The 25,365-nt window shown below is 40.3% G+C and overlaps 1 protein-coding gene across 5 annotated transcripts in view; it reads right to left on the bottom strand.

The window, feature by feature from the left end:
* Window positions 1-19,309, bottom strand: part of ACMSD (aminocarboxymuconate semialdehyde decarboxylase) — a 71,119-nt gene extending 51,810 nt beyond the window's left edge. For 2 of the 5 annotated variants that reach the window (XM_027588889.2, XM_027588891.2), the window contains exons 1-2: window positions 19,128-19,309; window positions 11,375-11,419 (exon numbers count right to left, since the gene is read on the bottom strand). In XM_027588889.2, coding sequence (XP_027444690.1) covers window positions 11,375-11,419; window positions 19,128-19,184 — 102 coding nt within the window. In that variant the 5' untranslated portion in view covers window positions 19,185-19,309. The remainder of the gene's footprint in view (window positions 1-11,374; window positions 11,420-19,127) is intronic. The other 3 variants (XM_027588892.2, XM_027588890.2, XM_027588893.2) reach the window with 3 other exon arrangements.
* Between the last annotated feature and the right edge of the window lie 6,056 nt (window positions 19,310-25,365).

Here is a 25,365-nt window from a genome sequence, read left to right as displayed (position 1 = left end):
TTAATACTCAGTGCAAGGAGTCCTCTAAAGTGGACTTTGAATTTGTGATCCCTAAAGAAAAGGGAAAGGTCTGATCCAGGTCCTTGAAATCATAGTGATCAATGGGGATCAAATCCCCATTCTACCACTTACTGTGGTATAATAATAGTAATCCCTTACCTTAAAGGGATCTTGTAAGCATGAAATGGGATAATCCCTGTAATGCACTCAGTGGAGTTTCTGACACGTGTTAAGTGCTAGTTATTCTAAGTATTAGTTATTAATGATGTATGGCTAATTAGGGACGAGACTATCTCCTGGTATTTCCCTGCTTTGAGGGCACATCACCTTTGGTGGTGCTTCAGGGCCTCAGGATTGCCCTTGGGCCCTACGTGATGGCTGAATGGGCATGTGGTGATCAAAGGCCTTGAGCTCTGCTTGGTGGAGTCCTTCACCTTCCTCCTCTTCCTCTTGACTTGATTTTTTTTTTAAGATTTTATTTATTTATTTGAGAGAGAGAGAGAGAGCACATGAGAGGGGGGAGGGTCAGAGGGAGAAGCAGACTCCCTGCCAAGCAGGGAGCCCGATGCGGGACTCGATCCAGGGACTCCAGGACCATGACCTGAGCCGAAGGCAGTCGCTTAAATGACTGAGCCACCCAGGCGCCCACCTCTTGACTTGATTTTGAGTGGTACGCAGGCCCTGCCACAGCTTTCTTCTCCATCCTTCTAGTCCTTGGACAAGACCTTCTCCGTCTCATGCATGGAGAAAGTTGACCACTTTTCACCTTCAAGTGTGGCAGCCCATTCATGTCTGGTCTGCATACATAAGACCTCACATCTAAGTTTCCATTTCTCATGGCTGGGGAAAAGGTCAGTTAACAATGACTTGTACATCCTGAGACAGATGTCCATACCTAGGCATAGCTGAGTCTCTTGACATCAGGACATCAGAATTTATTTGCCTCAGTTCCCATCCTTTGCTGACCTTGGCAGCATCTGAACCTCCTTTCCAGCTTGGGAAATTTCCTACGAGAGTATTGGTGGAGGCAGGTCCCAGATACCCTCTCATAAAGCCCCAAAGCCCCAGTGCTTGCTCTCCTTGCCCCAAGCTTGACCAGCAATGCTTGGTTTTTAATCAAGAGGAAGTGATGCAAAAAGACAGGATTGGTGAATTTATTCTGCCAGTGATTCCAGCAGTGGTCACGTGCTGGGTCCATTGGCAGTGGTGCTGGTGGCAGTGTCCAGTGTCCAGCTGGGAGGCAGCAGCTCTCTAGTGAGGCTAGTCCTGTGGTGTGGTCTTGGCTGTGGCTTCAATCACCTGCACATCTTATGAGTGGTTCCCTAGGCATGTGTAATTCTGGAGGGGCTTAAAACACTTGCAACCAATTCCTTTTCCGCTTAAACTGACCATTGTTGTTTTCCATTGTTTGCAACGAAGAGTCCAGAATGATACTGATTGCCCAAATAGAATATAGGAACACATGTCTTTCCATTTGGTGAAGAAGGGAGGGGAGAGGAATGATGGTAAAAGAAAAAGTGAAGAAATAAACTTTTATTTGGCAAATTAGAGGCTTTATTTTTTCTTTTGCTCCTAAATAGGAAAGCTTAGGCACCATAAAGCACCCAGGATAGCAGAGTGCTGAAAGAGCTTGCATTCCAAGAGACCTGGGTTTAAATCTCCTGAAGTTACTACCAGTAGAAGAGGCTAAAGTTAGGGGATTTCTGAGTTGAAGCCTCACTTTTTCTATCTGCAAAATGTGGACAATTATATTTGTCATGCTTGTGGCCACCCAGCATCTTTGGAACACTTTTGTGTGTGAATAAATGTTATGAAGGAGAATCCAGACTTCACTTTCCCAGCCTCCCTTGTAGTGAGGGTACGAACATGCATGCAGAAGCTACCTTCTGGTATGGGTGTTGTCTGAGGTATCAGACATGGCTGGAGCAGAAATGTCAGTACTCTGGTCTCCAGTCTCAGCAGCATCAGCATGAGTATGAGCTTCCTGTCTGTGGCCAGGAAGGGCGGCACTTGGCTCTTTGCTGGAGCAGTCCCCCAGGTATGATTGGGCATTGTGAATGTTAGCACAGCCTCTGGTTTTGATCTCTTGTCTTCCCAGGAGTTTTATGAACTGCCTTTCTACTAAAGCAAGCTAGAGTGGGTTCTTTTGTTTGCAACTAAGAACACTGGATAAAACAGAAGATTCAATAGAAATAGAATATTTGTAAAGAACCAGGTCAGAGAACATGCTCCATCATTTCAGGCCAGATTTTACCATATATTATCAATGGTAATGGAGGAACTTGGATTTCTCTGGACGATGCATGAGTAAGTTTTGGTTTCAGATAAAGCAGGGCACATTAAGCAGAAATGGATCATTTAGTTCACCCCTTGCATTTAGCAGTAAGTCTATAAAATTCAATGACTTGTCCAAGGTTATAGATCCATTTTCCATACCACCATGCTGATATTGTTAATTGGTGTCTATTTAGTAAGCAAAGGTTAATTACTATAATTTCCTACAGATTCTGATCTTTTGAGGGGATGGCCCTCATTACATGGCAGGAGAATTGGACTCACTGAACTTCTCTCTCCACATCCTTCATGCAGGATCCATGGTAAAGTTAATGAATGACAGCAACTCTCAGTCGAACTTTTTCTGAGTGAAAAGTACCACAGAGCAGCTGTGCCCTATAGTAGGCTCCCAATTTGCGTTGTTTCTTAAGCCAGAATTTTGGGAGAATCAATTCCTGATACCTCTCACTTTACATTTGGGAACCCAGTATCCCTGCAGGGCTGTAAATGTGCCTCAGAAGGCAGTACGTGTTGCTGGGGGAGGGACAAAAGGGTTTCTTAGGTTCTTAAGCTGACCTCAATATCAACCAAGATCTTAAACCAAACTAATAACCAAGTAATTGGAGTAAGCTGCTCTAATTTATTCAACCCACAAACAAATCCTGTTTTTCTAAACTCTCAAAAGAAAACCAAGTTGTTGTTGTTTTTTTTTAAAGATTCCCCCAACTGGGGTGCCTGGCTGGCTCAGTCAGAAGAGCATGCGACTTCTTTCTTCCTCCCTTCCTTCCTGCCTTTCTTTCTTTCTTTCTTTCTTTCTTTCTTTCTTTCTTTCTTTCTTTCTTTCTTTCTTTCTTTCTTTCTTTCTTTCTTTCAAGATTTTATTTATTTATTTGACAGAGAGAGAGTGCACAAGCAGGGGGAGCGGCAGGGAGAGGGAGAGGGAGAAGCAGGCTCCCCACTGAGCAGGGAGCCCGACACGGGGCTCCATCCCAGGACCCTAGGATCATGACCTGAGCTGAAGGCAGATGTTTAACCAACTGAGCCACCCAGGCAGCCCAAGAGCATGTGACTCTTGATCTTGGGGTCCTGAGTTCAAGCCCCACGTGGGGTGTAGAGATTACTTAAATAAATAAAACTTAAAAAAAAAAAAAGTTCCCCAACCAACAATCACCACCTGGGTAAACCATTTCAAATACACCTCTAATATTTTTAAAGCCAGAATAGCATGACATAATAGAAATCATGATACTGCAGGAGTCAAGAGACCAGGACCCTGTGTGTAAACAACCTCCCAGAACCTCAGATTCTAACTATAAAATAAGCGCTTAGAGTAAGAGATGTCTAAATTCCCTTCCCAGGATGGTGTGATGTGCTGCTCAAATCCTCTTTCAGGAATAAAGGGCCTTTTCTTCTAGCTTCTGAGGGTGTTGCCTACAAACGTCCCTGAGCTATCAGTCCCTATGGGGAGATAGGAAGACTGCCTCAGCTGAAGAGCCACCTCCCTCCAGGTCCTGCTTCATTTCCAGGGCAGCCCACTTCCAATGACTGATTGACATGGAGGTATAAAGAACCGTCTCTCTTGTCCTCCTGCACCCCAACTTGGGACAATTCTGAAGGTTTAGTTTTAGATCTCCTGGTAGGGTCAGCTGAGGCCTCCATTGAAACATCACAGCTCAGCATTGCCCTCTGTTCTATCCAGCTTTGTTCTCCTCCTTCCACTGGTGCCCATTGTCACAGCACTTCCTGATAAACCTCCTGCGTGCTAATTTCTGTCTCAGAGTCTGATTCCCAGGGACCCTAACCTGGTGTACTTCTGGTTCTCACATTCTAATTCTAATATTGTCCACAGGTAAGTTCGAATATGGCTGGTATTTCAAATGATGGGTACTTCATGCATCACTTAAAATGTACTTTCAAACTCAGTGTTTCACTATCAGATTCCCATTCTCTGCTCCTTAACTGCAGTGCCTACTCAGGCTATCCCTCTAGACGGTGCAAGCTTCTGAGCTGGTTGGGTGTGAAGTGCAGAGTTGTTAGAAATGGCCCAGATGCTGTCATCAGGAAGATCTTTCTATTATCACTCCAATGCTCACATTTAAAGGTTCTGAAGGGAGCTCCATTGGAGGCCCTGCTACAACCATTTCTCTCCCAGACCTGCTGGTCCTCCTGGCTTGCTGCTTTTGGCCTTGATGCCTGCATTATCTTTCTCATCTCTCTGAGACAACTTCACTTTTTCACTTCCCTCTGCCTACCATGTCATTTATCCAGTTCATTTCCCAGTGCCCTGAATTCTGTCTCCAGAGTAGATCCAGAAGTGGTCTCCTCCTCCACAGCTTGCCGCCCCAGTCTGGCCTAAGCCCCCTCCTCTCTTGCCTGAATGACTGCATCAGCCTCTAGCTTGATCTGCTTTCACTTTTGTTCCCTTCCAACCCAGTCTTTACAAAAGAGCCAGAGTCAGCTTTTTAAAATTAAAATTAAAATTTTTAATTGTTTTTTTTTTTAAGTAGGCTCCACTCCCAGGGTGGTGCCCAATGTGGGGCTTGAATTCACAGCCCTGAGATCAAGACCTGAGCTGAGATCAAGAGTCAGATACTTAACAGACTGAGCCACTGAGTCACCCAGCTCTGTATTCCCAGTCAACTTTTAAAAACCTTAAATCAGATTTGGCCACAGCCCCACTTAAAGCTCTTGAATGGAATCCCATTGCCCTGAAGGCACAATCCAGACTCCTTAACCCAGCCTGCAAGACCCTTCGTGCTCTAATCCCTGCCGGCTTCTACAACTTCATCACATACATACCTACACCTTTATAAATAGGCTCTTTGTTAGCTCTTTTCTGAGTAGTCTTAATTGACTACTCACGCTTAAATTAGTGTGCCATTTGTTTTCTGTTTGGAGGTTGATTGATTTAACTAAAAATATACATAAACATTTTACATAATACTATGTGTTTCTATAGGTACATGTATATATAAATAAAATAATGGGAAACAGTCTGGAAAGATACCCACCAAACTGTTAATAGAAATTACTTTTTTTAAAAACAAGATTCTAGTTTTAGTAATCTCTATACCCAATGTGGGGCCTCAAACTCATGACCCTCAGATCAAAAGTTGCGTGCTGTACCAACTGAGCCAGCCAGGCACCCCGATAGTAATCCCTGATAGGAATTACTTTTGAGGATAGGGAGTGCTGATCCAAGGGAATTAACTATAGCTTAATCTCCAAAAGCCTAAATTTAAAAAGGAAAATTTATTCAAATATTACTTATGTAATGAAAAATTAACCTTAAAAATAAAAACATGAAATGAGGGCATTGGATGAGGGCTTTAATCAGTATTGGCCATGATACCACATTAAGAAATGTATTTTCCATTGTGACGCATTGCACCCCAATATATCTATTTATACAGATACAGACTGAAATAAAATTTCCATGAAACAATATTTACTCTTACCATGAATGCGTTCTGCTATTCTCTTTTGTAATCTATTTTATTTTTTAAGCTGCTCTAACCCACTGTATTGATATCATGACTCACTGTTGCATTGCAGCCCATATTTTCAAACACTGACTAGATAATCACTAGTTCTACAGTTCAGAGATTCTTTTATGAAAATTGCCCCCTGCCCCTCCACCTCTCCTAAAGTCCCTTACTATTTTTTGTCTCTTTTGCTCAGTTAGTACAAAATTATCACTATCTATGTGTTCTTTATCCAGTTGGGTGTTTTCCTGGCTGCCCAGTGATGGAGTGTGAAATAAAAGAAAATATATATATTGGTCTCTGCCCCTGATTCCTGGCACACTGCTTCTAAAACCCTTGTAATTTCCTAAGTGATAAGAAAACTAGGGGAATCTCTCTTTTTTCTTCCAAATTTTTATTTAAATTCTAGTTAGTTAACATAGAGTGTAATATCGGTTTTTGGAGTAGAATTTAGTGATTTATCACTTACATACAATACCAGTGCTCATCATAACAAGTGCCCTCCTTAATACCCATCACTCATTTAGTCCGTCCTCCACCCACCTCCCTCCGTCAACCCTCAGTTTGTTCTCTGTTTTTAAATCTCTTATGGTTTGCCTCCCCTCTCTTCTCTCTCTCTCTTTTTTTTCCCTTCCCACATGTTCATCTGTTTTGTTTCCTAAATTCCACTATGAGTGAAACCATATAGTATTTGTCTTTCTCTGACTGACTTATTTTGCTTAGCATAATACAGTTTAGCTCCATCCATGTCATTGCAAATGGCAAGATTTCATTATTTTTGATGGCTGAGTCATGTTCCATTGTGTATATATAACACATCTTCTTTATCCATTCATCAGCCAATGGACATTTGGGCTCTCTCCACAGTTTGGCTATTGTTGGTAATGCTGCTATAAACATCGTGGTTCATGTACCCCTTCAAATCTGTATTTTTGTGTCCTTTGGGTAGATATCCAGTAGCGCAATTGCTGAATTGTAGGGTAGTTCTATTTTTAACTTTTTGAGGAAGCTTCATACTGTCTTCCATAGTGGCTGTTCCAGTTTGCATTCCCACCAGCAGTGTAAGAGGGTTACCCTTTCTCTGCATCCTCTCCAACATCTCTTGTTTCCTGTGTTGTTAATTTTAGCCATTCTGACAGGTGTGAGATGATATCTCATTGTGGTTTTGATTTGCATTTCCCTGATGATGAGTGATGAGCATCTTTTCATGTGTCTATTAGTCATCTGGATGTCTTTGGAAAAATGTCTGTTCATGTCTTCTGCCCATTTCTTAACTGGATTATTTGTTTTTTGGGGTGTTGATTTTGATAAGATATTTATAGATTTTGGATACTAAACATTTATCAGATATGTCATTTGCAAATATCTCCTCCCATTCCATAGGCTGCCTTTTAGTTTTTTTGTTTGTTTCCTTCACTGTGCAAAAGCTTTTTATCTTGATGAAGCCCCAGTAGTTCATTTTTGCTTTTGTTTCCCTTTCCTCTGGTGATGTATCTAGTAATTCCTGTCTGACATTTAGGCCTTTCATCCATTTTGAATTTATTTTTGTGTATGGTGTGAAAAAGTGGTCCAGTTTCATTCTTCTGCATGTGGCTGTCCAGTTTTCCAATACCATTTGTTGAAGAGACTGTCTTTTTTTCCATTGGATATTCTTTCCTACTTTGTTGAAGATTAGTTGACCATATAGTTATGGCTTTACTTCTGGGTTTTCTGTTCTGTTCCATTGATCTGTGTGGCTGTTTTTGTGCCAGTGCCATACTGTCTTGATGACTACGGCTTTGTAATATAGCTTGAAGTCTGGAATTGTGATGCCTCCTGCCTTGCTTTTCCTTTTCAGGATTGCTTTGACTATTTGGGGTCTTTTGTGGTTCCATACAAATTTGAGGATTGTTTGGTCTAGCTCTGTGAAAAATGTTGGTGGTATTTTGATAGGGATTGCGTTAAATGTGTAGATTGCTTTGGGTAGTATAGACGTTTTAACAGTGTTTGTTATTCCAATTCATGAGTATGGAATTTTTTCCCATTTCTTTGTGTCCTCTTCAATTTCTTTCATAGGTGTTCTGTAGTTTTCAGCATACATATCTTTTACCTCTTTGTTTAGGTTTATTCCTAGGTATCTTATTGTTATTGGTGCAATTGTAAATGGAATCGATTCCTTGATTTCTTTTTCTGGTGCTTCATTATTGGTGTATAGAAATGCAACAAATTTCTGCAAATTGATTTCATATCCTGGGACTTTGCTGAATTCATGTATTCTCGCAAATTTTTGGTGGCGTTTTTGGATTTTCTACGTGGAGTATCTTGTTGTCTGCAGATAGTGAAATTTTGACTTCTTCCTTGCCTATTTAGAAACCTTTTATTTCTTTTTGTTGTCTGATTGCTGTGGCTAAGACTTCTAGTACTATGTTAAACAGTAATGGTGAGAGTGAACATCCCTGTCTTGTTCCTGACCATAGAGGAAAAGCTCTCAGTTTTTCCCCATTGAGGATGGTATTAGCTGTGGGTCTTTTGTATATGGCTTTTATGATGTTGAAGTATGTTCCATCTTTACCTACTTTGTTGAGGGTTACTAGGAGCATCTCTTATTTTAACATTTGGTCTTTAATCCTCTGACATAGGACTGCTAAAACCTTGTAAATTCCTAAGTGGGTAAGAGACTAGGAGCATCTTTTGTTCTATTGACATGACTCCCGAATAGACCCCTGGATGGCTCCTGGGTGGGGGCTGGTCATCAGAAAGACCATGCCATGATTAGAAGCTTGGAATTTTCAGTCCCTCCCCCCCACTTCTCCAGGGAGTAGAGGAGGGCTAGAAATGGAGTTAATAATTGAACATGCCTACATGATAAAGCCTCCATAAAAATCCCAATAGCATGGGGTTCTGGGAGCTTCCAGGATGGAGAACACATCCACACTGGGAGGATGATGCACCCCAACTCCATGGGGATGGAAGGTCCTGTGCTTGGGACACAGGTGAAAAACTGGGTAGGTTTTTCTTTATGGGGGAAATCATTTTGAGAGCAGCACCCTGATGAGCTCACACAGAACATTGTGTGCAAAATGCTAATCGGATAGAAACGATGTGTATATGTGTATGCATACACAGACATGTGTTTATGTGCACGTGTGTGCGTGTCTGCATTTGTATTCCCAAGCTCCTGAAAAACACTCAGTGGATGTTTCTAGATGCTTCTGACCCATGGATTTGAGAAGGACCCTATGTCTACCCTCTGAAATGCTCCTAGGTATTTTTTCCTCACCCCAAACAGCTCCTGAAAGGAAGTTATACAAACTGGCTTACTACTTATACTTTTATCAATACTCAACCAAGGACAAATGGTGTTTCTTTTTTTTTAGTTCTGAACAAAGCTTTCCTGTGGCAAACAAATACCCCTCAATTCATTCCAAGAGCATTGAAAAACCAAAGTTAAAAAGAGAAACAAATGGGCAGACCAGAGGAATGTTTTGGAAAGATTTTTCAGAGGACAGGAATCTCCAAGGTAAATCAGTCTTGGGAGCCACAAAATATTTGTTCAAAGGAATGTAGGAGAACAAAAAGAAATTTCAGCCCCCAAATACTGGATTTTCTCATTGCTTAGCCTAATTTCCATATTTATACATATTTGCATGTTGTTTTTCCTGACTGTAATCCCTGACCACTATAATTATGAAAAATACAGATCCGCTTCTGTTGTATTTTCATTTGTTTTGTTTTTGAGAGAGAGGGAAGGAGAGTGTCACTGTTTTGTTCTATTAAATTCTGTCCAATTTTGCTGGAAATATGTAGGTAGCCGATATGAAATATTTTCATTCCTGTTTTCTTTTGGAGATTTACTCTTTATGCAATTTTTTGACATGAAAACAAAATGAAATGAAAGCCATTCAAATCCAGTATCGAGGTTACAAATAAGACCTAAAAACCAGTCATAGGCTGCCCACTCCTGTGGACTTCCTGATAGCGTTGTAATCAGCTCCACTCAGAATGTTCTCTACCTTGGGGAGATTTAAGGCCAACTGACATCACCAACTCCCAGGCTAGGAACTAGCACTTTTAATGGGAAGAGTGCAGCACAGTGTCTAAACCAGCACTTAGTGGGCACTCTTTAATGAAGGTGAAAGCAAGCTGCCCCAGGGATTCTGATTCCCAAAACTATTTATTCTCCATTGCCTTTAGGATCAAGTACAAAGGCCTAAATCTATCCTCTATGGCCCTGTCTAATGAGGCTTCTGCTCATCTCTCCAGCTCTTATCTTGGCTCCCTAAACTCTACCTGTCTCTGTTCATATTCCACAGAGCAGTCTTTTTAAGCCATTAAGACCCTCCAGAGAATTTACATTGCACTGAGAATAAAATCCAGACTCCACAGCTGGGGACACTCCAAGTGTCCCCAGAGTCCCTCCATGATCTGGCCCCTGTGTACCTCCCCAGCCTTATTTCCTACCATCTCCCCCTTTCACTACATCTCAGCCACATTCCCTTCCTTTCTGTTCCTCAAACACAGTTCTTTTTTCCTTGGTGGGCTTTGCAATTGCTGTTCCTCATCCAGGGACACTTGTCCAGGCTTTTCCTTCCCATCCTCTGAGTTTTAGCTGGCTCCCTGAGCAGCCAGCGCAGTGAATCTTCCCCAATCACTCGCTACCACAGCACTGTTTTTCATTCCATTCTCTGTTGTGATCATGTTTGTTTGTCTCTCCCTGGAATTTGAGCACCATGAGGGCAGCGAATATCTCTGTCTGGTTCACCAGCCTGTTCCCGGTATTGAGATTGGTTGGCCTGATACAAAATAGGCATCAATATAAACCAGTGAGTGAGTGAATGAATGTATGAGCCAGTGGTTCTCAGACTTGAGTGTCAGAATCACCAGAGGGTTGTCAAAACAGATTGCTGGCCTGACCCTCCAAATTCCCGAGTTGGTAGGTCTGGGGTGAGACCTCCAAGTTTGCATTTCTCCCAAGTTACCCCTGCACATGGTAACTCCGCCTTCCCAGACTCTGAGTCCTCCAGGGTCCATCTGCATTTAGCTGGAAGCTCAGGAATGTGATCTGAACTCCAGGAGAGCATGAGATGCCTATGCAAGTGAAGTCAGATATGACGGCTGCGTAACACTAGACTTCAGCTCACTCTCAGGCCTCCTTACTTGCAGAATGCTTTGCCCCAGGCCTTCCTCCTCTTGCTTTTCCTCTTACCAGACTCAACCTTTAATAAAAGTGGCTTTTTCTCCTCTTTGTCTCCAACGTTTAATTTCTCCAGCTTAGCGCAAACCTAAACTGTGCCATTTATTTGGTTGGCATTAATATACTGTAATAACCTGTGGAAAGAGCCCAGGTTGCTTTCTTGAGGCAGAGCAATAAATGCTAAATTTGGCTCTAGGGAAGAAAAAAAAATAGAAAAAAAATTTCTTAATGGCTTCTCAAATTGCAGTTTTATCTTCTTAAATACTGCTCTTTGAAGTCACCTTCATTTTTCTGGTAATTTTGAGAAACTCAATGCTGCTCCCTTGCCTATTACAAAGTCAAAAAGAGGACGTGAGTTGAGCCTGGAGGCCCACCTGCAAGAACATCTCAGGCTCAGGATGTCCCTGGTCTAAGGGACATTCACCCTTTGTGAGAAGCTCACCTTGCTGTGGTGTTGGAGCTGCACCCAGCCTCCATAGCCGAATCTCTGTGGGGGAGAAGCACAGTTAGACTGGAGGAACAAAACAGGGAGGACTGCAATAAAGGGGCATCCCTGGGGCAAAGGATCCTGAGCTCCATCCTACCAGGCAGCACCTTCCCATTTTCTGCCCCCAACACCCATGTATCACATACCCAATATTGATATTTAAATCAATTTACTTTTTTTCCCCTCAAGTATATTTATTTGAAATATAAAGAGGAAAATTCTATATCATAGAAGTGCTCATTTTACCTAGGTTACAATTTTTTTTTAAGATTTTATTTTATTTATTTGACAGAGAGGAAGAGGAAGAGAGTGAGCACGCACTCTCTTGTGAGCAGGGGGAGCAGCAGAGGAAGAGATAGAAGTGGACTCTGCTGAGCAGGGAGCCCAATGTGGGGCTCGAACCCAGGACCCTGGGATCATGACCTGAGCCAAAGGCAGATGCTCAACCGACTGAACCACCCAGGTGCCCCGGTTACAATTTTTTTTAAGTTTGGTTTATTGAGGTATAATTTACACAGTAACATTAGATCTTTGTAAGTGTATATTCTATGCAATCCCACGTTGCAATCAAAATGAAAATAGAGTCTTTCATCACCCTGAAATACAATCTTATGCTCCTTTACAGTCGACGCTTGACTCACCCTTGTCCTCAGCCCCTTAGAGCCACTGGTCTGATTTCTCTGTTTATAAGTTTGACTTTTCCAGAATGTCGTTTAAGTTAAATCATACATTATGCATCCTTTGTGAGTGGATTTGTTTTCATTTAGTAATGCGTTTGAGATCCATCCATGTTGTTGCTTGTGTTAGTAGTTTACTCCTTTTTTACTGATGAGTAGTATTCCATTCTAGGGATATACCACAATTTATTTACTCATTCATCACTTGGTGGACATTTTGTTTTTCTACTTATCTGCTATTATGAATAAAGTTGCTATAAACATTTGAAGACAGTTCTTTGTGTAGAAATATGTTTTATTTTTTCTTAGGTAAATATCCAGGAGCAGAATTGCCTCATGAGAAACTGCCACTTAGAAACTGTGGCTAAAAAAAAAAAAGAAAAGAAACTGTGGCTAAAGTGGCTGTAGAAGTCTGCATGCCCAGCAACAAAGTATGAGAATTCCAGTTGCTCCATACCCTCATCTGCACGTAGTATTGTCAGTTTTCTTAATTTAGCCATTTCAGTAGGTGTGTAGTGGTATACCATTGTGGTCTTAATTTGTATTTCTCTAACAACGAGAACAGCTTTTCAAGTACTTATTTGACATATTTTCTTTGGTGAAGTACCTGTGAACATTCTTTGCCTAGTTTTTTTTAAATCGGGTTATTTGTCTTCTAATGACTGAGTTTCGAGAGTTGTTTATGTGTTCTGGATCAGATATCAGACACTAGCTTGCAATTTTTAAATGAGGATTAACATTAAAAAATACTTGTCCATGTACCACCTACAATCATTTCATGGACCACCAGGAGTACATGGACTGTAAGGACTACTCTTTAGGAAATACCATCTTAGAATGCTAACACTGCTCTTCAAACCATGGGTTGCAGTCCATTAGTAGATCATGAAATCTGTTTAGTGGATAGTGACCCAGACATTCTAAAAACCAAAATAGTTTGTGTAATGGATGCTGCCAGCGTCCAACCCAACTTCCCTCCCCTTAACACTCCTGTGCACACCAGCCCTCCTTCACCTGTCAGCCCCTGCATTTCTTTGACAAGGGCTTCCCTGTTGCTACTGAAGCCAGCTTTGATCGGTCCTTCTAGAGGGTCAGAAATCTCAGGAAATTAGTGTCCCTGTTCCTGGCTCCCTGCCTCCAAAGCCCTCAACCAGTGACTGAGGGTGTCTGTATGTAAGTACACTGAATACACTGGTTTCCCCACCACTTGGGCATCATGAGTCTGAGTTGAGGCACACATTCTACACTTTCATTGGCTGCCTTGCTTTCCCTGTCTCATTTCTCCTCTTTCCTGGTATTTCCAGGATCATCTCCAAAGTAAACTACTTGCATTTGAATCTTTGTTTCAGGGTCTGCTTCTTGGAAAACCCAAGCTAAAATAGGGATGGAATGGAATGGAGTAGAATAGAACAGAATAGAATAGAATAATATATTAGAATGTTTCCCATGTGGTATTAGTTCATTAGACCTTTCCATCATATATATGAATGTACTGAGTCACAGTATAAAATATATTTCTTCTTGAGGTCATGAATAAAAAATTTTCAAAGGCTGCCTAAGAACATAGGTATATATAACTCATGTAACCATAGGTTTTAAAATCTCATTTTGTTCATTCATTCTCCACACCCTCAGGGAATCCCACCCCTGACCAGCCTTACTAGGGCAGAGAAAATAAAAGTGAAGGACACTTCCAGCCTGTGTGGAGCACAGTCTTGAACGTGTGGGGCTGGGATGGCAAGTACTGGAGGGTGATGGTGTATGACACGTGCTGTGGTAGAGTAACATAAGCTCCCTGGGAGCCTGGAGGAGGGTACTGACCACCAACTTGAATCAGGTGGTATCTAGGGAGGGAGGTTGAAATGATAGTCTGGGATCAGATTGGAGAGAAACTACCAGTGTTCACCATTTTCAGGCTTTAGAACAGTTATTCTCACAGTGTGATGAAGAAGGGAAGGTGTGGGGCCCGGAAACAGATGTGAAGAGCTCATCAACAGCTTTTGTCAGTAGTGATGAGTAGGGAAGCTGACCATCAGCTCAACTTCTTGCTTGTTGTAGTTGGATGAAACCAGCTAACAGTGGCTGGTTTCCATGTCCTGTTACAAGGCAGTTGTCTTGAGTGAGTCAGGTGATGGAAGGTTCCTCTTCCTAGCTACCCTCTCACCTCCAGACTGAGGGGAGGTCTGGGCCAACTGCACAGAGGTGTTTGTATGTTTCTGTATCTGTGAGTGGGGCCTGCCCCAGGAGATTTAAGATTTGGTAAATTCTGTATCAGCCTTATTCCACCTTGGCATAAGGTCTGTTCTTGAGTTCTAGCTCCAAAGAATCATATTAGCTCTGGAAATCTACCGGCCCCCTTCCTAAGTGGTATCACAGGACCTGAAGTAGCAGGCTGGGCATGCAGAGGAAACTGTCCACCAGGGGGCCAAGCTTCTCTTCTTTGTACGAGCCTCTTCCTTTGCACTCCTCTATCCCACTCTCCTCCTTACAGGCATTTAATACCCTTGTGCCACCCCCTCCACCTTCTCCTGGATAAAGCTGCTGAGAGATCTGTATTGGTGCAGGAGGTGGCATATGGCCTCAACCAGTTACATTTTAGAGTAAATTAACTTTCTCTTGAATTGGAAAATTGCCATTGAAACTTTAGTGTAGAAGAAAAGGTTTTGTTTCCTTGTTTCCTTCTTTTCTTCTTTCTTCCTTTCTTCCTTCTTTCCTCTCTGTCTTTCTTACTTTTTCTGAATTTGCTAAGGAACTTTAACCCATAAGTTAGCAGGTTAAAGATGTGTTCCGTTGGAGGAAGGGTAGAGAGGCAGAGAGAGGCAGAACAAAGGGATCCTGTCACACATGACAAACCACTTACAAGATCCTTGACTTTGTTGGAGTAACTTAGCATTTTACACTTAAGTGTAAAATGAGGCTACATTTTGTGCTTCATATGTAACTGTGGCATAGGGTTTTACAGGAATTAATTGAGATAAAATTCATAGAAAGCCACTGATACCAGACCTGGCGTATAGAAAGAACCTTATCAATGCTAATGATGATTATGATGATGGTGACAGTGGCATTGGTGGTGGTGGAGGTGGTGACAAAGGTGGCGAGAGTGATGGTTGTGGTGTTTGTAGGGTTGGCAGTGGCGGTGGCAATGGTAGAGGTTGTGAGGTGGTAGCGATGATGGTTGTGTTAGTGAGCTTCATGGCGGTGGTGGTGGCAGACAGGGATGGCATTGGATGTAGCATAGAGGTGGCAGCCTGTTCTATCCTCAGGTGGTGGAAGAAGGCATACCCTAGCGCCAGACTAAAGAGTGCTCTGAAAGAAGGAGCTCTTGTCACCCTTTTTTCCTCCTTCCTCTTTCTTGGAAAGCACAAAATTTGACCACTTTGTGTTTCTTCTAAGCTCCCTGCAAAGGCCTAACCTATTTAGGGCAACTGTTGCAAGTCTGGGCTCTACATAGTTCTGCAGCCATCATCCTAGGTTGAACCAAGCCTGGGGTCTGAAATTTATGACCTTGAAAGTAGTTTTGGTGAGAGCGTATGCCAAGAGGCATTTACAGTCTGAAAATGTTTGACTGACAACGACCAGGGTCCCATAGGCATTTAAGGGCATGACAATAAAAAACAAACTAAAAAATCCAAGGGAATTCAGTTTTATATACAAGAGATATGTTTCTGAGATGGATTTATATGAATCAGAGGTAGATGAACTGAGTGGCATTTTTAGTGTCTTGGGGCCCTCACACTTCATGAGGTGAATAAGGAACTTCCTGTGTGATGAAACCAGATATCTATTTCCTCAGAGGGGTTGCTTAAAAGTCAGATTATGTCTGGGATTTGGTCCCCTAAAACCTGACAGTGATCAAGTGCAATTAAATCATTGCTAACGAAAAAAGATATAAATATATATTTATTAAAGGCCAGACTTTTTTGACCCCATTTAAAACTAGAAGAATCTTTGCAAATCTTACTATTGGGGACATAGTAGGTGATCCATAAATTCTTACTGAAGGAAAGAGCCAAGACCTTATTATCATTATAGTTGTTATGAACAGTCTCATAGTGGATCAGTCTGAAACATTGTTCACCATGGTTCCTTGGGCCACCATCCTCCTCTTTCTGGTAGCAGAGTGTGGGGGTCCTGATGCATCAGAAACACAATTTAATCAAGTGCCCCCTGCATCTGCTCTCTTTCCACATGAGATAGATTTTTCCCCCTAAGGATTTTAACTGTAAGTCCGAGTAAAATCATTATTAGCAAGTAAAAATGAAAAGATTTCTCAAATCCCAGTCCTTTGTAGTCATTAGTTAATTATCCAACCCAGGATGTTGATTCTGCTTGTTTGTTTCCTCAGTGCATTAGGAGGTCAAGGTTATTGAGGTGTGTCCATTAATGTTTAATAAAGAAAAGCAGGTTGGAAAATAGATACTAGTTTTTCAAACAAAACTAGTACTGGCTTCTCCTTTTCATTCTTTTATTGGAAAGTTTGAAAAAATGGTTAGAAAAGATCAGAGATTGATGTTTTGAAATAATATTTTACCCCTTAAGAAACAATTTGAAGATAAAGGAAAATCTGCTGTAATTACTGAACTATATGAACGCCAAGGATTCATGTCACTTTAATGCTCACTTTACTCTGACTATATGGACTGGAAATGGGGAGAGAGGAAGAAGAATCCCGGCACTATTTATATGTATGTTTATTTATCTCACTCCCAGTTTGAAAACACACAACTGTTTTTCAGCTGGTTTTTTCATCACTGGCTTGCCTGCAATCAAATGAAAACTTTACCACATAACAGATCCACTTGCTTGACCTGTGGGTTGAAGTCAGGTTCCAGTGACCCTGTGATGAGGCCCTCAGTGGGTTTACATGAGTGTGGGGGATTGGGGAACTGGCTGGTGTCGAGGGAGGCACTGGGGGATGGAGGGAAGCAGGGACATCCCTCACAGCACTGATATTCTCCTGAGCCAGCCCTATCAAGGTGGTTGCAGTGGTAATGCTGTAGAGGGGCCACCATGGTCCCACATAGCTCCGGGATTAGGGGCTCATTTCTGAGTCTTAGGCACTCATTGGTCCAGCAAGGTTAATAATATAAATCCTATCTGCAATTTACACAATTTTTATGTGAATCAAACATATGTATATATTGCTCCCTGGAAATCTAAGAGTATAATGGTTATTATTACTATTATCATATCATCAACATAATTAAGTGCATCAGTTATCTGTTTGCAGCACATGAGACTACTAGATAGAACCCTGGTTTATTGGGACAAAATGCCCCTCCCCTCTTATGAGGCAAGCTAGAAGTTAAGAAGGAGAAGGGAGGGGGATGTCTGGAGGGGGGTGGCTCATTCAGTTAGGTGTCTGACTCTTGGTTTCAGCTCAGGTTGTGATCTCAGGGTTGTGAGATCGAGCCCCTTGTCAGGCTCCACGCTCAGTGTGGAGTCTGCCTGAGGCTCTCTCTCCCTCTCCCACTGCCCCTCCCCAGCCTCAAATAAATAAATAAATAAATCTTAAAATAATTAAGAAGGAGAAGGGGGAATAAAGAGCCAGCAGAGCATGTGCTTGGGAAGTCTCCAGGGAACACATTTATGGTTATAGCCTCCCTAAGCTCTGCATCTTTCAGCTTCCTAAGCAGTTTTAACAATGCCTTTAGGACCCTGCATTGGGTGGGAACACCTAGAAATTGTCAGCTCTTGGTGACAACTACTCTGCTCAAACTGGAGGCAGGCTTCCAGGTGGGAGGCAGTTAATGGGAGGTGGAGTTGTGACACATGATACTAGGTAGAAAGTTTTCTCCCTTTAGCAAAGAGGAGGCACCTTTTTAGGCTGCTCTGGGTCTTCATCACTAACCTTGTGAAGTGGTGTTTACACTTTAATAAAACATGATGAGGACAATAGCATTCAGAACAGCAAGTTCCTATGTAGGCAGTTAGATTCCTGGAGGGGTCAGTTGGTGCAGTTAGTTTTTAGTACCTGCTCTAACAGGAAAGCCTCTTCCTGTTAGAGCAGGTACTATAGATGGTTCAGCATCATATGTATTTTTCTGTCTACAATGTCTACTATCCACCTTACCTGAAGTACCAATGGATAAAGAAACAAGATTAACATTCTTCCAGGAGACAATTATGAGAAGAAAATAGTTTCACTTACTTGCACAATAAACTATATTTTAATTAGAGTTTGTGTTAATTCATTTTTCCTCACTTGGGATAAAAAAGATGAAACATTATTAGTGGCATGAAAATACTAGAGAAGGCTGAAGATTGGGTAAAACCTGATACTTAGCCTGAATAAAGCTCAAACCAATTATAAATTTCTTCATGTTCCCCATCTCCTTCTTTTAGTATTCATTCAAAAGTTCTTAATGACAAAAGGAAATTTTCCTCTTTTGAGAAACACAGAGAAAGAGACACTCATTGTACAAAGGCTTCATGTCATTTTCTCTAGGTTTTTTTTTGATGTTCCTACTCTCTAGTTCATAACAAGAATTTACAGCTTAAAGAACATCAAAAGGAAAGGTTTCAGACAGTGTCCTAAAATAGACTTTAAAAAAACTCCACAAGCTATCTCTTGGTGTTTCTAAAACTTATTTTAAACATTTTGGAAAGGAGATGTGTTTTAGAAGTACTGGAAGCCTATCACATTCCATTTTTTTAATAGTCTTTTACTTGAAACTGTAACTTTAAATTCTGTAGTTGGCACGTATCTTCCCAGCAGCTGAATATGTGATTTAAATGGAAGTAAAACTGCCTGACTTAAATTGTCCAGAAATTTTAGGGAATGCTTCATTTGAGGAGAAAAGGGGATTTTGAGAAGGCACTTACTTCTTTGATCAATGTTCTTTCAAAATAAATATAAAAGTAATTTAAAAAAACTGGGAAATCAGAGCTACCAAATAATTTTAAATCACCCCTAGAACAGAGAAACTTAACATCTAATTCCCCAAAGAAGAGATAGATTTGTAATAGAAGCAGTGAGAAACCCTGGAGAAGGTCCAGAAATAATTCAGCAAATTAATCACCATTACCTTTTTTAGATCTGGCCATTCTTTTGGTAGAATATGACTATGGATGTCAATTTTCATCTCCGCAGGATCAGAGAAACATGAAAAGAAAGATTTGGTATCAAGAGATCTCCATAAAAACCATGGAGTTAATTGATTTACATAGTTCCTTTACAGCTATTTTCCGGCACCAGTCAGTAGGCTTACTCAGCTCCGTCTAGGTTCACTGGAGTTGCCTTATTAAAGTTCAAAATTCTGTTTATTTGTCAACTTGGCTTTGGGTCAGCCACTCTTTGGTAATTGGGACTTTGGGCACTAAATTAAAAAATAAAAAAATTTTAAAAAAAGACTGTACTAAACCTCAGGAGGTCAGATGTACTACTGGGTGCTTTTGAATTACAGCAGGTCCAAAATTGGCTAATCTTTGTTTTTAAATATTTCTTTTTTTTTTCAAGATATACATAAAAAAATCTGGGGCGCCTGGGTGGCGCAGTTGGTTGAGTGTCCAACTCTTGGATTCGGCTCAGGTAGTGATCTCATGGTCGTGGGATCGAGCCCCGCGTGGGGCTCTGAGCTCAGCATGGGGTCTGCTTGGGATTCTCTCTCCCCTTTCCCCTGCCCCTCCTGCTCATGCTCTCTCACTCTCTAAAATAAATAAATAAATAAATCTTTAAAAAAAGATATACATAGTAAAAAATCAAATAGTACAGAGGGTTTTTAAGGAACAGTAGATCACTGATTCACCTTATCGTTGGTTTCATTCCCCAGAAGCAACCAATTTTAATGCTTTTGCTTTTTGTTCAGTTATTTACCTTGATGTCTTTAAACAATATTGATCAATTGGCTTGTTCCTGAAAATTTAGCATGTTGAAAAGTTGTGGGGGAAGTTTCACCTTTACTTTTGAATCAGAGAAAGAGCCCATTCTTCATACATGTTATTTTTTCCATTGCCTTTTTCTTTCATTTGTTCATTCATGCATTTACTATTTATTGAGGTTGAATGAGGTAAAATAATGCATATGTTGTAATAATAATTGTACACAGCTTAAGTGCAGGGGAAAAAAGAAAGTAACCATTCCACTGAGAGTTGTCAGAGTACTTTGGAGAGGTCTTCCACTGGAGCATAAAGTGGGGCTATTGGTCATGCCTCTAAAGAGAGCCTAGAACAAAGCAGCCCTTTATTATTCTATGTTAACCCTTTCCTATTCCTGGAAAGCTTAAAATGTTCAAGGACCTGAGGTCCCTGGCACAGCCTTGCAACTGCTTTGGGATGATTCCTTCATCTCAGTCTCCACAGCACAGGGACTAAGTCATCCAAAAAGCCTTCCTACTAGGCTATTCAACTAGATTCTGGAAAAACTGTAACCAACATTCTTTTCAACTAGATTCTGGGTAAATTATAATAAGTTAAACTAGATTCTGAGTAAATTATAACAAACATTCTTTTAATATTGCTCAGCTTGAAAGAAAATAAATCCTCAAGATCATTTTTTAAAAAGTTCAGTGAGCTAAAACTGAATAAGTGAGCCTTAAATCAACATGGGGGCATATGCCAATACCCAAAGTAAGTGTGAGCACTTTCTGTGGCCCAGGCACTGTTCCAAGCATTTTACTCGTATCAATTCATTTATTCCTTATAACAATCCTATGAGAGAGGAATTATCACTAATATCCATTTTATAGAAGAGGAAACTGAAGCACAGAGAAGTTAGATAACTTGTCCATGGTCACAGAAAAAGTGATGGAGACAGAATTTGAACCCAGGCAGTGTAGACTCAGAATTCTAGAGCTTTAAGGATTTATATCTCACAGAGGAGTAGGAAATCATATCATGGGCTTGTATAAAACTGAGACCCCTTCATTTAACTAGAATTTTTGAAGGGGCTAGAACTAGCAAATAAGTAAACTAGAAGAAAAAAATCCACTGGTCAACAAAGGGAGTCTATTAGGACATCTGTCTCCATGATGAGAAAAAAAGGAAGAAAAAGAAAAGAATAACAATTTTTTTGAGAATTCTTTGAGAAGTATTATCCAAAGACAGTTACTGAAGGTTTTAATTAAAGTGGTACCAGGTTAGTAATCCTTGACTACTCCATTTCCACCCATGCCCAGAAAGAGAAAATAGAAATCTTTCCTGGAGAAGAGCATCCCAACTTAGTCCTCTCAATATTGCCACAGATTAAGGTCAAGAAAATATGGGCTTATAATAAAAAATTCTACACACATTAGGAAAAAAAACCACCATGAGGGAATGCCTATAGAAATAATAAATAGTAGATTTAAACCTCCAAGGGCATAAATATTGGAATTATTAAGCATAGAATATAAATTTATTTTACATGGAATGTTTAAAGAAATAAAAATTTAAGAATTAATGGACTATCAAATGATTGACCAAGTTTGAAAAGGGACAAAACTTTTATAAATGAAAACATAATAATTTAAATAAAAAATGCAGTTGGTGGATTAAACAGCAGAATAGACATGGTTGAGTGGAGAATTAATGAACTGGAAGAGAGACTTACTTGCCCAGAGAGATGAGGGGATTGAGCATATTTAAGAGTGTCACAGAGTACAAAGGATAAAATAAGAAAGTCTAAAAGGAGTCTAACAGAAGTGCTAAAAGAGAGGAGAGAGAAGTTAGAGGAGAGATATCCCAAGAGATAATAGCTGAGAATTTTCTAGACCTGATGAGCCAACATATCTAAGAATCGAAAACTATATCAAGAAAGATTAACAAAAAGAACTTCATTTCTAGAAACCTTGTAGTGAAACTACAGAACACCAGTAATAAAGATCAGATCCTATGAACTGCTAGAAAGAGAAAGAATGCCTTCAAAAATCAGCAATTAGACTGACAGCCAACTTCTCACAGCAATGAAAGGAGACATAGGACACAAGAAAATATGCTCAAAGGGATGATACACATGAACTGTCAGCCTGGAGTCATATACTTTGTAAAACTTAATTTTAACAATGAGGGAGAAGTAAAGATATCTTCAGATGAAAACTGAGTTTGCTACCAAAAAAACCTTCACTTAAGGAATTCCTAATGATGTACTCCAGAAAGGAGGAAGAAGACTCCAGAAAGAAGGTCTGAAATATAAGAATGCATGGGAAGGAAAGAAACTGGTAATCATATAAGTAATTCTAAATCATATTAAGTATTTAAAATAATACCAGTAATAACAACGATAATGCCTTCATTAAAGAGATAAATTACTTGCAAAAGGTTGTCCAACCATACTTTTGGCTTTCTCTCCAAGGTATGCTCTCCTGACAACAAATCTAATTTTCATATCTTTTGCTATCTGGATAAGCTGAGAGTTCCCTAAATCACCAAGTCCTGATTCCTTTTTTCTTACTAGTTTTTCAATCTGTCTTTTTCTTCTTGCATTTTACTATAATCACCAAGAAGGGATCAGGATGAACCTTTAACACTTTTCTTGGAAATCTCCTCAGCCAAATATCCAGTTTCATCACTTATAAATTCTTATTTCTACATAACTGTAGGACACACAATTAAACTAAGTTTTCTGCCACTATATAACAAGGACCCCCCCTTCCTCTACTTTCTGTCATGTTCCTCATTTCCTTCTGAGACCTCACTGGCAGAATCATTTGCATCCATATGTCTATTAACAGTCTATTCAAGGGAATCTAGGATTTTTTCTATCATACACCTCAAAGTTCTTCTACCCTCTACCTATTACTCAATTCCAAAGCCACTTTCACATTTTTTTGTATTTGTTACAGCAGCACCCCACTTCTGGGTACCAAAATCTGTATTTGTTTTCAATTGCTGCTATAACAGACTACATCCGTTGTGGTTTAAGCCAATACAAGTTTATTCTCTTACTATTTCAGAAGTCAGAAGTCTAAAATGTGTCAGCAGATCTGTGTTCCTGCTTAAGGTTCTGGAAAAGAATCTGTTTCCTTGCTTTTTCTGCCTTCTAGAGACTGTCTGCATCCTTGGCTCAGACTCCATCCTCCATCCCCAAAGCCAGCAGTGTGGTATCTTTCAGTATTTCTTTCTGTTCTGTCATCACATCACCTTTTTTTTGACTCTAACCCTTCCATCTCTCTCGTAAAGATTCATGTTATTATATTGGACCCACCCAGATAACCCACGATAATTTTCCCATCTCAAAATCCTTAACATCATCACATTTTCAAAGTCCCTTTAACCATGTGAAGTAACATTTTCACAGGTTCTGAGAATAGGACATGGAAATCCTTGAGTGGGGAGCATTACGCAGCCTACCACAATTGGGCATGGTAGAATGTTCAGAGTAACTACTAAAAGAATACACAAAGAGTATATAACTTTCAACCCTGTTAAGTGGAAACTGGAAAAAGAAAAAAAAATCAATCTAAAAGAAGACAATAGAGAGGAAAAAAGAAACATGGAAAAAGTAGGCAAATAGAAAGCACACAGTAAAATGATAGAAATAACTACACCAGCTAAATGTTGTTTATTAGAAACATATTTAAACTCTAAGGATAGAGACAGTTTGACAGTAAAAAGGGAAGAGAAAATAGAGGAAGGAAATTCTAACCAAAAGAAAGCAATGATAGCCACGTCTGTTGTAAACACTTCACATTAGTCCAAATAAGAGACCACAATACAAAAAACATTGTTAAGGCAAAGGAGGATCACTTTAATAATAAAATGGTTCAGCTAAGTACAAAGCCACAATAATTCTAAATTTGGTATACCAGATTGCCTCAAAATATGTAATGCACACAACACATATTCCAAATATATATATATATATGAAAATTTGAAAAATTTTCCAACATATGTCTCTCAATTATTGATAAGTCAGATAAAAATTATCTACAGGGAGCTACAGAGGAAGGCCCCAATGCTGGGGAGCCACTAAAGAATCTCAAAAACATTTCACAAGAGAAAGAGAAAGAGCATTTTAAGCTCCAGCCTGCCCACAGAGCTCTAAGCCATTTTACCACAGGGTCATTTAATTAGCAGTTGTCCTAAAGCCCTAACATTTCTTCTCTCTCCCTGCTTTGGCCCTCCCATGGAAGGAGATCAAGCTCAGGAAGGAGGAGAATTGCCAGTGGGGAAAGGAGAAGAAAGAACCTGTGTGCCCACCTTCAGGGGGAGAAGCCTCACCTTTCAATGAGGATTGAAGAGATTATTAGTATATTTCAATGGGTATTTGATAGTTTTTCAGTTGAGACTGGGTTTGTAATTTAAAATGAGCTTAGGAATTTTTATTATGTAAAAGTGAGTAGAAATGTCATGGAGGCTGCACAGGTTTTCATCCAGAGGGAGGAGGAGGACCGCCTTCACCAAGCAGTATTAAAGGGAAAGTGGGAGATTTAAAATGATGCATATGTAACAACATCTGATGAGTTCTGTGTATTCAGTGTACCTATAACAGGAGAAGAGAGCAATGCTTTTATTTTTGCTTATAAATACAGCAAACTTTTTGGCTAAATGGGCAGGAGGTTATAGGGTCCTTGACCCTTTCATTTCCCACTACAGGAATGAGGGAAGTGACAACAAAAAAGGGAAATTATATAAGATCTCATCTCCACATTTAAGAAAATGAATTATAAATCAGAAGAGCTTTATTCTCATTTATACTGGCATTCCTTTGTGGAAAAAGGCAAGAGATCCTTAAATTATTCAGTACTGGATTGTATAAAAATAAAAAAATGGTTTAGACTAAGTCTGAGTAGCTCCTTTCTCCTGGCCCTCATCTGATGGCTATGAGTCAGCTTAAATACCAGGCTTTGACTCCTGACTACTGCTTATTAGTTGGATGGTCTTGAGAAAGTTTCATGGTCTCTGTCAAATAGGGATGATAATGGAATTGATCTCATAGAGAGTTACTATAAGTATTAACTTGAGTAAAATGAAACTATCAGCTATGAAGTATACCGTGACACCTAACCCAATTACTTCTTAGTCTGCCATATGCAAAGACTGGTAGGAAGTCTGATATTAGTCAGTTTGAGGGACCTTGCTTCCCCTTTCTTAGATTATATAAGAACCCTGGGCTTTTGTGATCCAGGACTATGGGGTAGGGGTGTGCCCTCTGTTGAAGTGACTACACTTGTGTTTCTCCTTGGCCAGGCCTGTGTGTTCCTCTTGAAGGTTGGCAGCTCCACTGGTTGAAAGGACCACTTCTCTTCCCCAATTTCCCCCCACCCGCATAATCAATAAATTGCCAAGTTCTTTTTTTTTTTTAAAAGATTTATCCATTTATTTGAGAGAGAGAGAGAAAGAGAGCAT

The sequence above is a fragment of the Zalophus californianus genome, chromosome 3 (assembly GCF_009762305.2).
Source record: "Zalophus californianus isolate mZalCal1 chromosome 3, mZalCal1.pri.v2, whole genome shotgun sequence".
Lineage (NCBI taxonomy): Eukaryota > Metazoa > Chordata > Mammalia > Carnivora > Otariidae > Zalophus > Zalophus californianus.
The sequence above is the reverse complement of the archived record's forward strand: the minus strand, read 5'-3'. Positions and strand labels throughout refer to the sequence as shown.